At 37.4% G+C, this 14,486-nt stretch overlaps 1 protein-coding gene across 4 annotated transcripts in view; it reads left to right on the forward strand.

Moving 5' to 3' along the window:
- The window catches only part of LOC113505703 (ecdysone receptor), a 29,330-nt gene continuing 14,844 nt past the window's right edge, over positions 1-14,486 (forward strand). For all 4 annotated transcript variants that reach the window (XM_026888512.1, XM_026888519.1, XM_026888527.1 and 1 more), the window contains exon 1: positions 1-2,154. In XM_026888512.1, coding sequence (XP_026744313.1) covers positions 1,701-2,154 — 454 coding nt within the window. In that variant the 5' untranslated portion in view covers positions 1-1,700. The remainder of the gene's footprint in view (positions 2,155-14,486) is intronic.

Below are 14,486 nucleotides of genomic sequence, written 5' to 3' on the forward strand. Positions count from 1 at the left end.
TTTAAAAATGCTTAAAAGGTTTTGTTTTAATATCTTGGTGATTATTATGTAAATTGAGATTTCATACTTTCGACGGGACAAAATACAAGAAAGTTTAAATTTATAACTTACTACTTAGTAATTAGCGATATTTTAACATTAACAAAAGATTATTAAGGTTTGATATTAATTAACAATTGATGTTTGAATGACAAACAGTGACAATAACATGGTAAAATTCCAACTCTCTTGTTAAAGCCAAACAGTTCAATCATTTAAAAATGCGGCAGCAATTTCAGTTATTTACACAGCTTAGTCGCCAATAAATCTTCTTAAAAATAAATCAACAAGCGAAATAGACTAATCGTCTCACACCTACGTAATCGCAAACAAAATGGGTGCTAAACAAAAATTATATATTATTAATTTCAAGATAGCTAGCATTTAGGCGGTCGTAACGTATGCAGATAAATAGTGTTTTTTTATTGCATGACGGATACATACGTTGGGCACGGGGAAGGCGGTGTATTTCCAAAACATGGCAGGTCAACGCTCCGCGCGAACACGTGATGCTGTGACGCTAAACAGCGTTCGCTACAATCATGGCTCACTCGTCATTCCTACATCTAATCTAATCTAGCCTACAACGACTCGCCGAAAAAAATCGCTGTACATAGTCGCATACATAGCAGCAAGACGTGTAACGCGCAATACTTACAACGAAATGTAAACGAATTATACAAATATTTTCACTATGCGACCACGATAAAGCGATCGCCACACCTTCATACACTGCTTCGGAAGAGTCTGATAACCTGAATGCTGCAATTTAGGTCGTCGCTCCATTTTTCGGCGTGGAGGACATCAGTTAGTGATTCGTGTCAATGTGTCACACGTACCTGACACAACACTATGTCAGCCTACGCTGTTTATCTCTATAATAAGGGCGCTTGCTAAAGCAGGTCTAGGTTTATACCTATTGTGTGATTAATAACACTGAGTCGCCCGCAGCTCGTCAGCTAGTCAACTTTTAATTACGGTTGATTATATTAAAAATAGTCCAAGCAATTTAGTGTTAGTAACATTTTAATGTAATGTAACATTTAAAAAATCCTACATTTGTAGGATTTTGCATAAACTTGCTTACAGATAATAACATTTAACCATCGCATGGCAAAACAGGATATCTAGAACGACTGCCATTAGATAATATTGCAAATAACTTTCTCAAGTTCAAAAGTTGCGTAACAAACAGCGAAGTTGTTTTGATAGAACGAGTCTTCATAAATTGAGGGTGTTTTATCGGCGCGCTACATTCTGTCGCCGGTGGCTTGACTTTCTGTGCCACGGTTGCGCGCGGGGGCCGCGGCGGGGCGCGGCGGCGCGGGGTGCGGGGCGCGTGACGTCACGCCGACCGTGGCAGTGAGTAGTGAGAGCGGCCGCGTCGCTCGTTCGCTCGCTCTACGTACTCCGCTGACGACGGTCGCGCGCGCGCAACGTACTCGGTTTTACTGCTCGAGCATCGCGTTAACCCCGTCTCTACATCACCGGACGAACTCGTGGGACTCGCGTGCTCTTCTCACCTGTTGCATGGATTGTGTTGTGACTAGAAAAAGTTGTCGCCGCTCAAACGAGACTTCCGAGTCCTATTGGATTGCACGAAAGTCGAGACAGTGGATAGCGATTCGTTTTGGTTTGAACGCTGCATAGACGAGTGGTGTATGCCCATAGAGTCGCGTTTAAATAGTTTAGTGCGAGGAAAAAGTGAAGTGAAAGCCTTCGTCGGAGGATGTCCCTCGGCGCTCATAGATACCGGAGCGTATGACACGCTCGCCGACATGAGACGCCGCTGGTATAACAACGGAGGGTTCCAGACGCTGCGGATGCTCGAGGAGAGCTCGTCTGAGGTAACATCGTCTTCTGCGCTTGGATTACCTCCGGCAATGGTTATGTCCCCGGAGTCGCTGGCGTCCCCGGAGTACGGCGGACTCGAGCTGTGGGGCTATGACGATGGCATCACATACAGCACGGCTCAGTCGCTGCTGGGCACCTGCACCATGGAGCAGCAGCAGCCGCAGCCCCAGCAACAGCCACAACAAACACAGCCATTGCCTTCGATGCCGTTGCCGATGCCACCTACCACACCAAAATCAGAAAATGAGTCGATGTCGTCAGGTTAGCTAACGTTTTTTTAATGCATTAATTGATTAGCCGTATTTTTGTTGTTGAGTTGACATGCAAAAAGTTTAGCGTAATATTTTGGCGGCAAGCGTAGCGCTCGGGCATGAGTGAGCGAGTCGCGGGCTAGCGGCTGTCATCGACCTTTGGCCCGGATACCTTGACCGGCCGCTGCGAGCCGATGTCTCCTTGCCCTTACAACAATCACAATCGTTTTGTTTACCTACATTCAGTTCGACGAATGGGAGGGTTATCATGTTTTTGTAGCATTGTAATAGCATTTTGATTACACGTCTGAACATTTTATATGTTTTATCGAACTCTTACACAAAGAAACAAATTACACACTTTATTCTAAACAAATAATGTAGCGCGTATTAAAGGTCTAGGCAGCTAGGTACTTTATTGAATAATCTAGCAAAGAGGTAGAATTCTGTAGTAATCAATACGGTATACCTACTGCCATAACAATATATTCAAATGTGCGACTGATGTCTGACTAATCAAGGAATGATAGATTGTGGGCGAGCAGCTAAAAATACTCGCAGCTATTACTGCACTAGTGCTTAATATGACAGCAACATACCTACCCATATTTTATTAGAAACAGTGTCATCCAGGTGCACTGTAACACTTGTTAATTATAGAGCAAGGGCACCTCATTACCTAATGCATTCTAATAATATGAGAGTGACTCTTAGTGCTAGCACTCCAAGCCGCGTGTATAGTGTAAGTCTCCTTAATAAGCGTGAATTGGTTTGCTCCAGGCTTCTTAGTAAACAATGGTTGTTCGTCTTGCTATATTTGATTAGCGACCAGTACAAAGCGTGGGAGGATCACAGTACCTATGAGTAATTCTTATCGCCACTAGGTACACATTCAAGGTTACCATGGAAAATTTACTATGTCGCATGTGAAATGAGATTCTTTGCGACATTCCTTATGGAAATCAATTAAATGAAGTTGAACTCAAATAATTGATAACCGTGGCAATAACATACGATATAGCCTGCGACCTTAAGTACCTAGGTAGTGTAAAATGAAGCTAATTGACATTAAATATAATAATAAATGTAAATAGCAGCTTTAGATATTAATGTAAACAACTCGTGCCCTGTCACATAATGAGCAATTGAGCACTGACTTATATATACATCGATACAATATCCAACTAGGTTTTTAGCTGACCTCGTAACTCAAAATCAATTAGTCACGTGTCTTTAAATCACGTTATTGCATGACTCTTGCGTCATAGTGCCAAGATGCATCTAAGTTGATGACTAATCAAGCGACAATTGAGTACAAAATTGTAAATCATTTTCAAGGTTTCACAAACTTGTAGGAAAATATATTACGAGAATAATGCACCTAGTACGGTGTTTAATCTATCATCTATCGCCAAGGGAGGCAAATGGAAGGCGATGGGGCCGACAAGAGGGCCGCACCCTACACTCCCAACAGTCCCAACCAACTAGTAAAAATACTCTATTCTTGTAACTACGATGCACGGAAATAACAAAACAAAAGAATGCTTAAAATAAAACAGAACATTTCAAAGGAATTTGCTTAGTTAAGAAATGAATACCTACTTAATATTCTGCAAATGCATCCATTGAAAATACGAGTTTGTCTGACGTTTATTTCGCTACAAATTTAAATTTACGAAACCTTGAGTCACTTGTTCTCCCGACTGAAGTATTTAACACAAATTACCACGACTGTAGATCAAATTGTGTGCCACGTTACACATCGAATGAGATAATAAAAAGCGAATCTCAACAGTAATGACTTCGAAATTGTTTCAATTTGCTAAGAAATATATTAATATAAATACAATTTAAGAGAGCTGGATACGGAGGAGGTTCGTCGAAGCGACTACAGTCGTGCCGGTCCAACCGGTTTCGAGACTACTTCTGATGGTAAATCGCATCGCCTGACAAGGCACGTATGCACATGATATACTTCAACTAACTATATGTGAAGATGTTACAAATAAAAGGACGTGAAATCCAAATTGTGGATCTGAAATAAATAAGATTGAATCCACTGCGAATTGCTACTTTGACTCGACTGGAATCTCGTTACAAACGACTTTGTGAAGCTTGTTTGATTCATTGAATAGAAAAATGATGTATTTGCACTGACGCTGGCTCTTTCAATTGTATTGTGTAGTTTATACTAACTTACGAATATATGAAAACTTCAATCGAATTAGGTTCTTAGATATGTAGATATCGAGTCTGCAATGAACCAGTGACCCCTAACGCAAATCAATAGCCAATCTAGCTGTATTTCAATCATAATTTAACTGAATTAGGCTGCTATTCACCGCTCTTTGTCATAAGCTTTTCTCGTCTCTTTTTTCTTACTTATTTTTCCACAAAATACAAACATTTCACACAACTAATTTAGTCTTTAGATATGGTTCTGTACACTTGCGATAGCATTAAATCGTCACCCCTTACAGATTTCCACTTTCTTCAATGCGCGGCCATGCGATAAATTCAAGTTTCACGTGGTACATATCTTCATAATTGCTTATGCTTCATAATTAACTATTCAGAATCAACTCTCTAGATAATTAAGTTTACTGCTCAAATGTCAACGAAAATGTAGGGTATCTTCATGTTTATTTGACGTCAATTAACGAAAAATAGTTTTGGAAAAAGTTACATTCATCGAAAAATTATGTCAGGATACAAAAAAGGATACCTACTCAACGTGCTTATTCTTCCCTATTCTATAGTTTGATTTCATTAGCGCAACTGTAGTCACATGTCTAGTTTAACGTGCTGAAAATAAAATAAAAACTATTTTGGAATCTGTTTTGTGTTAAATCTGCAAGTCTCTGGCAAGAATGTTGTTGAGTAGTCCATAACTGAAAGGTATTGTAAAGCGTCACGGTTATATTAGAACGCGTGCTTTGCTATTTCGAGCTAGTCAGGGTCTCTTCCGAGTTAAGCAAAGCATGCTCAATGTCAAAATTTGTATTCAAGATAAATCACTAAAATAAATAATTAATTCATAAATATTGCAGTGAAGCAATTTTAGCAAAATCGTTGGTACATTTAAGAAGCATCATTTAGTCTGCATTCTGGGTAGGAAGCAATTGAGCATAGAACTTTCTCGAAGGTATATTTTGCAAAATTACTGTCTATGTTTAGATGTAATAACAATGTTGAGTGTTGCCAGTTGGTCAGCCGCGTGTGACGGGAATCCATTCCCTTTTAATTAACTTTAACAATTATCCTAGGAAATAAGCAGTCTGCCTGCTCCTTAGTTTGATGATATTCATTTTACTTTTCGTTCTGAGAAATTGTAATAAGGGCCCGCATGTAACAGTTATCTGTAAACTGTGATGTTACACTAACCGTGGCTTTAGAATTAGTTTTATTGACGCATTTGCTACAAATGACGGGTAATGCGGGCTACTTTATTGGGGATGACTCTTTTTAAATCATTCTTTGTTTCATTTACACACATAAGAACATTGAATTACGACAATATAGTAAATTTAATTTCAATAAAATCATTTTATTTTAATGACATAAAATAATTATTTATTAATGACTTGAATAATTAGTATTCGCAGACCTCATTAGGTATCCCTAGAACTGTATTAAATATTACTTGGTTGACCATGGTAGAGTAATTTGTTTTATAATAAAAAAATATAGGCTTATAAAAATGAATTACTAAATAGGTTTGAGTGAATAATAAGGTAGTACTTCGTCATTATACGGACTAATCCATCAAGGTTTACATGCGATATGTACTGCTTCAGAATACCTGGTAAGTATTAAGCGACCAGTGCTAGACTCGTTTTTTTAGAAATCATATTAGGTCAATGCCACTTTAATTTTCTGAACAAAAAAAAACATGTAATTGAATGAATAAGTCATTATTTGCTAAGATCTCAATATCTGCCTATGTTTGTGGATTGCGAACGCACCAACTCTATTTACCTAACACTTTAATAAACAAATTGTAGTAATTCCTGTCGTGACGAAATTATTAAATAATTTGTGTTCAACCAATATAATTAATGTTCACAATAAAAAGCTTCTGTGGTAATTGAATCAAACGAAAAGATTTTAATATTAATTTATCAGCTTTTGGAGTTCTTTAAGCAAGTTTAACAATAAGTCCATTAAATTACAAAAGAATAAATTTTCTATGTAATATTTACTGTTAACACCCACGATAATCGCTCATTCATTGGTGGATAAATGCTTTGTGTTTATTTACAAAGATTTTTAGAAAAAAAAAGAATACTGCTTTTATATTACCTAAGACATTATTAATGTTGCCATAAATTACTAATATTTTACAAATAGATTAAAATCACTGCATGAGCTCTTGTGAATTAATGGTACGAAATCATTTGGCGATTTGTCTGTTCTAAGGCCAAACTAATTTCAGTCTGCTCGCCTTGGGAACTTCAACGATTATTTCCTAGTTTATCTACACGTGTTTAAGTTTATATCTTAGCAAACTTGCAGGACATACTCTAATGGTTTAGTTTATGAGCGATACATGGCATGTGTTGGAAATATGGTGAACTATTTAGCGAAATGTTTCAGAGATTTTTAGCGATCAAATGCGAACATTTTAAGAAAGCCCGTTCTTAGCTCGTCCGGCTCTAGATGAGAGTAATATAATATTATCGATAGTTACGAAATCAATTGCAGAATGAGCGGAGGGTACAGCAGAACCCCACGGGCCTCACCTGAGGTGAATGTATCGGCGCGTCCGCGTGGGGGCGCCAAGGTCACAGCCGTTTTTTGACACGTCGCATATAAATAGTCGAGAAGTCAGCCCGTGTACACGGCACTAATTATTTCATGCCAGTAAATATGGCCGGTTCACTTAGCCGGAAATCATTTGTTTCTCAATTTGAATAATCGTTTGTTTTATCGTAGCGAAAGGGTAACGGACCTCGTTGGGACCTTGCCGATTTGACAGCTGTACGCAGAAATATCTTAATTATAACGCGACAGATTTTAAACTGATTAATTAGAAATAACCTTCGTTGGTTGGTATGCGATCTATTCATTTTGTTACTTTATCATTGCTTAAGTAAGTTAGTTCTGATAAAGACACTTGTAAGCACTTGATTGAATGACGTGTACTACATAACTAGCTTATAATTGTAACGAATGCAAAACATGACACCGAAATCCCATTTATAACGATTGCTTATACGAGCAAAGTTTTCAATGTGTGAAATGCGATACCCTCTGAGTCGTTGAGCTATGCATGATTGATGATGCCTTAATCAAACGGGTCGATGACCCGGCGAAGCAAAGTAGTGATAGCTTATGACTTCATCTGATTTAAATAAAACGTGTTATGTAACGATTAGCGACGCTACCGACACAACCTGATGTTGTTATACTTCAATAACTTTATATTCCCTACATTAGGTACTTATAATTATTGTGGGTCTTTGAATTAGCATATACAAATCCGATCAACTCGGTCGCTATTAACAACCAAGTTCATCTAAGCCCGGCTTAGTGTTAGAATAATATTATACTGTACAGAAAACTCGGCAGCTGCTTCTAACATTTGCGAGGGTCATATCTTTTCAATAATAAAATCGTTTTTGGCAACCCTTTGACTGTATAATCTAATGGTTTGTCTGACCCCCTATTTTCTAAGCACGCGGCTTTTATAACAAGAGTCGTGACTATTTCATTGTTAAGCACCCCTCGAATTAGGAGTAGGTTAAATCTAATTACGTTGCTTAATGTAGTTTTTCATCGATAGCAAAAATTAAAAAGAACTGGTCGTTGTTTTTAAAAAAGGTAACTTGTTATGAAATCAATTTAAAATACTTATTTTTCGAGAGGTCGTTGACATCGAATTGATATTTATGCTTAAAACGGACCACGCGTCACTTGAGTTTTCTCGATTTGATAGTATAATGACAAGAGGTCCGTAACGTATGAATAATAATGTTTCGTTACTAAATAATTTTCTGTATCGATTCGTTGTTAATGTCGGGTCTAGCTGGCATTCTTATGAAGTCGATAAATGTACAATTACGTGTAGTAGAGACCGTTCTGATAGCCGTTTCCTCAAGTCACGCACGTTATTCTCTGCACAAGCTTTAAGGACATTATTCCTATTAACTACGCTAGATATTGAGACTCATTGCTATTTAAAGTCACGTTCACTGATTACTGGCAATTTAAACGGCTATTGGTCAAAGTAATCCTCTATTTTAAAGATGATTTAGCATCCATGTTTAAACTTACGAAATTACATGTTTTAAATGAAAAATCCAAAGCAGATCACAATATTTGAATAAGGTATTAATTAACAAGCTTTTGTTTTTTTTTTAATAAGTACCAAGTTAGCCTCTGTAAATGTGTTACTCTACATAGAAACTCTACTGAGAAAGCATGATCAAAATTAAATGGTTTTTGAGGTATAAACGAGTAGGAAAGTGATATACAAAGCTATAGCGAAGGTTTTTTTTCTATATGGGTATGAAGTGAATCTAGGAAGAGGCATAGCGGCGGATATGCGGTCGAGCGCGCGTCTCGATCGGCTGCGCAAGCGCTGCCATCGCGTCGCTTGTTAGTTCTATTATCTCAACTCGAGGCGGTCGCTGTAACCATCTTTAAGATCGAGTATCTTGAGACAAATCACTGGAGTTTGAATTTCTTGGTAAAACCGTTGTTTATCGTTTGTATTCTTATATCTTTTGAAAATCGTTAAATAAATACATATGTTAACGGTACATATTGTTTGCAATAAACTAAAATATCTGTATGGTTGTACCGTATGTTATACAAGATCAATTATTCACTTCTAAATAGTTTAGATATTGGTATTGTTTCACAAGTTCAAAATAATTGCTACAATATTAATTTTCTCTATCTAAATTGCTATCTCAGGCCGGATTCGTGATTCAGAATAATCAATTTAAAGTTTTCTTTTATCGATATCATCTGTTTATCGATTAAGTTTACTCGAACAAAGTTTGCATTGTTGTTGTGGCTACACATCCCGGATCTCACGAATATCGACCTTAATTAAATGGATATAACGGTCACGCTAAATCTCTGTGCGGCATTGTATAGGCAGAATGTATGGTATGTATTCTATAGCTTCAGAACGGTCTTAAAACGCGTATCTTTGAGCATTGTCAATCAAAGAGGTAGGGCGATGATCTTACATTCATTGTATTGTTGCAACGGCCAACAAGTTTAACCTGTTATTTGAATTTATTAGCACATACCAACCGTGCAATTTGCCTTACAAAACCTTAATAAATTTAACTGGATTTATTATACTATTTATACTTACTTACACCACAATGATTTCTAGTTTCGATAAGAATATTTCGGTCTTGTTTTTATAATAGCGAATATAAAAAGGTCGGAATAAAACGCTCGTTTACGCAGTTACTAGGTACAATGGGGCCTATTATGCCTTCCATGTATTTATAGGGTTTGAACAGAATTTAAAGAAGGGATTTAAGAACAGTTGACCGTACGTACCTAACACGTAAGTCATATTTGCGAGGTTCTTTATTTCAAGGATCTGTCACATTTATCACTTAGTCGCAGTACTGAGGGACCAGCGTATTTGTGAACACGTTGCCTTTAAGGAACATAAAGTGTGCTTACGTGACACTGAATTCGTTCGCTTCGTAGTTAAATCTTAGTGCTCGTGGACAGCGTACGCCCCCGCCTCGCACTTTATTATGTAACCCTTGTGGACTAGCCACACACGATCATAATATTATAAGTTCATGAAATCATGAGTACCTAACGATACATTTCTCAGCTTTATCAATCTTACTAAAAAAATGTTGCAATTTTATAAAAAGAATAATTTCATTCATGTGGACTTTTCGAATTTAGAAGAAAGTTTATAAATCATGTTTTTTTTTCTAAATTCAAATGTTTACGCGCGTTCCGTTTGACAGATAATGTAAAGACAAAATACAAATAGGCATATTTTTATCTGTATCATACCATACCGAATTATTTAATTATACTTAACAAAGCCTAAATAAGTGTTACGTTATTCGGAGTTCGACGGCCTGTGTAACTTGTGTTATGAAGAACTTTGTTCTCACAGTATAACTTGGGTAATTGTTTCATACACGTAGCTAATGTCTATTAAAAGTTAAAAACCTGTTTATGACCAGTACGTTGACATACGAGTCGTTGTAACAATACGGAAATATAAACCAAATTGTAACAAATACTGTCGAGTCAAGTATACCTTTTGATATTAAATTACGATTTAATTCCATTAAAATAACACTTTTTTTATATATGTGCCAACTTATTTACCAATTTTGTTTGTTTTTAAACAGTGCTAAGATTAAGAAGTGCTCTACATGAGATCGAGCTAACAACATTAATATTAAATAGACAAGAATAACTAGGTACAGAGTAATTGCAACTGAAACGTCGACAAATATAAATAATGTTTAGTAATATATCATATTGATTTAATTAATTGACATCTGTCTTCATTTGATATCGCTTCGTATGAAAACAATCTCCATTGAGTGCAAATCGTGCGCGCTCTGTAATAACAAGACAAACAAAAACATCACAATTTATTTTCTTAAGATACTTTTCATAAATGGAATCTAACTACAAAGAAGAATTTCAATGGCCTGTATTTAATTGGACCAAAAAGGTCTGTTGTTTTTTTTTATTGATTTAAAAGTGTTCTAATTTATAAAGTAGCAGTTAATCAATAATGACATTTTAGACATTTTATTGCATAAAAATATAAATTAATAAAAAATTGCAACGACAAAAACTGCATTACAAAGTGCATAAATATTCATATCGTGTAAGTATTTATGATTTCACATTAGGTATAAGTTCGTTCATATCGCACTTGTGATAATTCTGTTCGCTTGGCCTTGGTCGTTGAGCGCCTTATCGTGTGTTGAACTGTTCTATATCTATTCGACCAGACATGGACCAGCGCAACAAAACAAATTAATTATTCAATTCTGCTTAAGGCTTCCTAGTTTCTCATTAAGACGTCTACAGATAATATGAACATAAGAAAAATTATAAATCTACAGTACAGTACACATTCCTGGAATAGTTAGGGTCTAAATATAACTTGGATCTTAATTCGTGTGTAAACACTCTTGCATTATATTCAGACCAATAATATTTGTGGGGCACTCATTTCTTGCAGCGTCGTGTATGTGTGCGTGCGTTGATATACGAGGCAGTAGTCAAGGTCGACAATGTCATTGTACGAGCGAACCCGATGCAAATACACTCACACATACACAACACATGTGTGACGTGTGCCTCTATGTAGTCGTGTATTGAAATAATCTTATCATTTAGGTCACCTTACTTTGTAGATAGTCGTTATACTAGCTGTGCACTAGCACTGCACGAGTTAATATTTTACATGTTTACAATATACATATGAATAACATTTTTTCATTGTTTAACAAGTATGTGCATTATAGATTGTGCGTCGCAGTTAAAATTCCAACGGTTTCCGAGTAATGCAATGAATGCTCACGGTCACAAATCAAATAATTACACCTCGAATGTTTCTTCAAAGAATTACGAGCGCGTTCTCACTTGTAATGTGGAGATAAACATTGCTCAGGTTTTATGATAAATAAAATGTTTACTTTACGGATGACTAATGACAGAGAATTTGAATATTTCAAAGACGGAACATAAAGCTGAAAATCAGAGAAAATTTTACGAATGTTGCCAATTACACTGGCATCTCGTCGTCTTTACAAATCGCAGCTCTATATTAAATAAATAGAAGTAATAAAAAATACGCTAAAGAAAAAAGGAAAATAACCATTTACGTTACGTCAATAAGATTAAACGTCACACATTTAGGTATAAATGACGAAACAAATCGATCACAAGTCACAACCAAAAATAATGCATTACGTCATGATTTGTATACTTAGTTTTCCGTTCCATAGTTGGTGTTCGTTCTGGCTTCTCGAAATAGTTGAACAGTAAGTCAAACGCGAACACATCAATCGGGTGTAAGAGCCGAGAGCAGGCGTCGCTACACTCGCCGCACCGTGGAAGCGATTGACGCAAGCGGCGTCAGTTGTTTACAGTACAACCGCCTCAAGTTATTTACATCGGGGTCACAGACACTCCGAAGGAGACTGAAGTTCAATCGATATAATTATCTAACCTGCAACTAGCACCCAACCTGCGGCTGCGAGCCGAGCGAACGTTCGCGTAACGCGACAATGACCTCGTTTGACATTAGTGGGTCGTTTATGCAACAAATTGGCAAACTACGGCCAAAGTGGGTGACTCCAGCGCGGACGGAATGTAGAGATGGTTGAGTAAGGCCATCTCGCTGTTACGAACAGCAATGAACGATGCGTTTCTATTTGATTGCTTAAGTGTTTTCATGGCTTTTATTGTTTACCGAACAACGATATCGTGCGCCGAAATATCGCGCTTATCTCCACTACAGGTGCGTGTGTGATAGTGCTTGCCTATCAGAAACACTTCCCGGGGTCAACGCTCCCCTACCACGTGGGTCGTTATGCAACAGTTTTAGCCTCTTTAAGACTACCAGTTTATGCGGGGCTCCGATTGGGTCACCTGCACGGCATGCAAACTATTCGCAAAACATTATTAGAAGAAGGTAGATAGCTATTCATAGTGAAAGTGAATACCACAAGTACGCTCGTGAGAGCAAGTGGCCGTCACGTTGTAACGACTACAGATTTTATCGAGAATATTTCTACTTACTTGTGTCGGCAATGAACTAGTCGCATGCTGGTAATAATGTCTGCCGATATAGATCTGCAGCTAACCGCCGCGGCTTTCTTGCATTTGTCCAGCAGCAATCCGTCACTCCATATCTGACTACTTGCTGCATTGATTAGATTGTTTTATGGCTCTGTCAACGTGTCAACTCTTAACAAGGCCTATTGTCTAGATAATGTGTAGTTGTCTATAGACGAATAAATTGCTTTAACAACACAATATGTCAGAGAGAACAAGACCCGTTCAAATGATAAATCACGAACGTATCCTGTGTTCAAACTGTCGACCAATTTAAATCCGCAAGGTTTTGTGCTTGATCCCTCGTCTGCGTCGCTCGGGTGCATGGACTTGTACAAATTGAAGCGTAAAATTTTGCTTGATATTGGTTGCTGAGTTTCTCACAGAATATTACTTATTCTTGTGAAACATTTAAAAATGGTCGCATTAAGATGGATGGTTCGCTTTGCAGCGCATCTATTTATATCTGGTCCAACCATAAACAGGCAGAGTGGAACCGGTCCGGCCGGCTCGCAGGAATGCTCTTGCTCTCGCTAACTACACTGGCTATCACTACCCGAGAGCGATTGCAAATGCGCTAACAATGTATTTTGTTTCAGTAGCAGCTATAATAAAACTTCTCCCCGTATGGAGTTCCAATTGGTGCTCGTTACCTCGCCAGTTGCATTGTAGTGTCTCTAATAGGATTAATAAATAGCGAAGCGTTTTTGAACGATGTTCGAACGTGGGAACTGATGCAACTACTAGCAATAAATTATTATTTCTCTATACCTTTGCAAAACACTTTATTGTATCAGTTAAGAGGAGTCTTGTGCTGAACGATATAATTAATGTTTCGAGAACAATCAGTTTCGCAATGCGCATCGGACGTTTATAAATTCTGTCAGCCTCCACTATTATCGGTTGACACCTACTTGTAGGCAGCAAGTATCACTTATGATGTTCATAATGTCGTCGACCTTCCTACCTGGCTGTCTGCCGAATTCTAACAATGCCGCCTAGACAAGTGCTATTTTAGTTCGACATGATGAATTCCACTGAGCTCATAAGGCAATACATAATAAGACGTCCTCGGTAATACTTTATGAGAGTGACGTTGGATAAATAATTTCCGTGTTTCTCACATTGTTTGCGAAGCGTAGGTGAGCGTTGATGGGAGGTTCCGTTACCGTGGCTTTATGACACCTGAAGCCTTAATGACGGAGTTATAACTAAAACATCGCAAAGTATTACAAGTTCTTTAAGATCTTTATTCAATAAATAGAATCTTGAGATTAAACACTTAAAACCATGTTACCAGTATTTACGGGTGTGAACAAAGAAAGAGCAAAAAGAAATCTAATTTGAGTATCTACAATCTTATTTTCTTGCTCACGATTGTTCTGCAGTGGAAATTAAGTTTCTACGACGTGTAGAACTTTAGACGATGTTAAGACGTGTCGTAAAACTATACTCAGAACATGCTTAGTTTTGTAAATGTATGATACAAGAGAGGTGATTAGCAGTTCCGTCCATGTTCTCGCTTTAAGCGGTAAC

Source organism: Trichoplusia ni, chromosome 2, assembly GCF_003590095.1.
Source record: "Trichoplusia ni isolate ovarian cell line Hi5 chromosome 2, tn1, whole genome shotgun sequence".
NCBI lineage: Eukaryota > Metazoa > Arthropoda > Insecta > Lepidoptera > Noctuidae > Trichoplusia > Trichoplusia ni.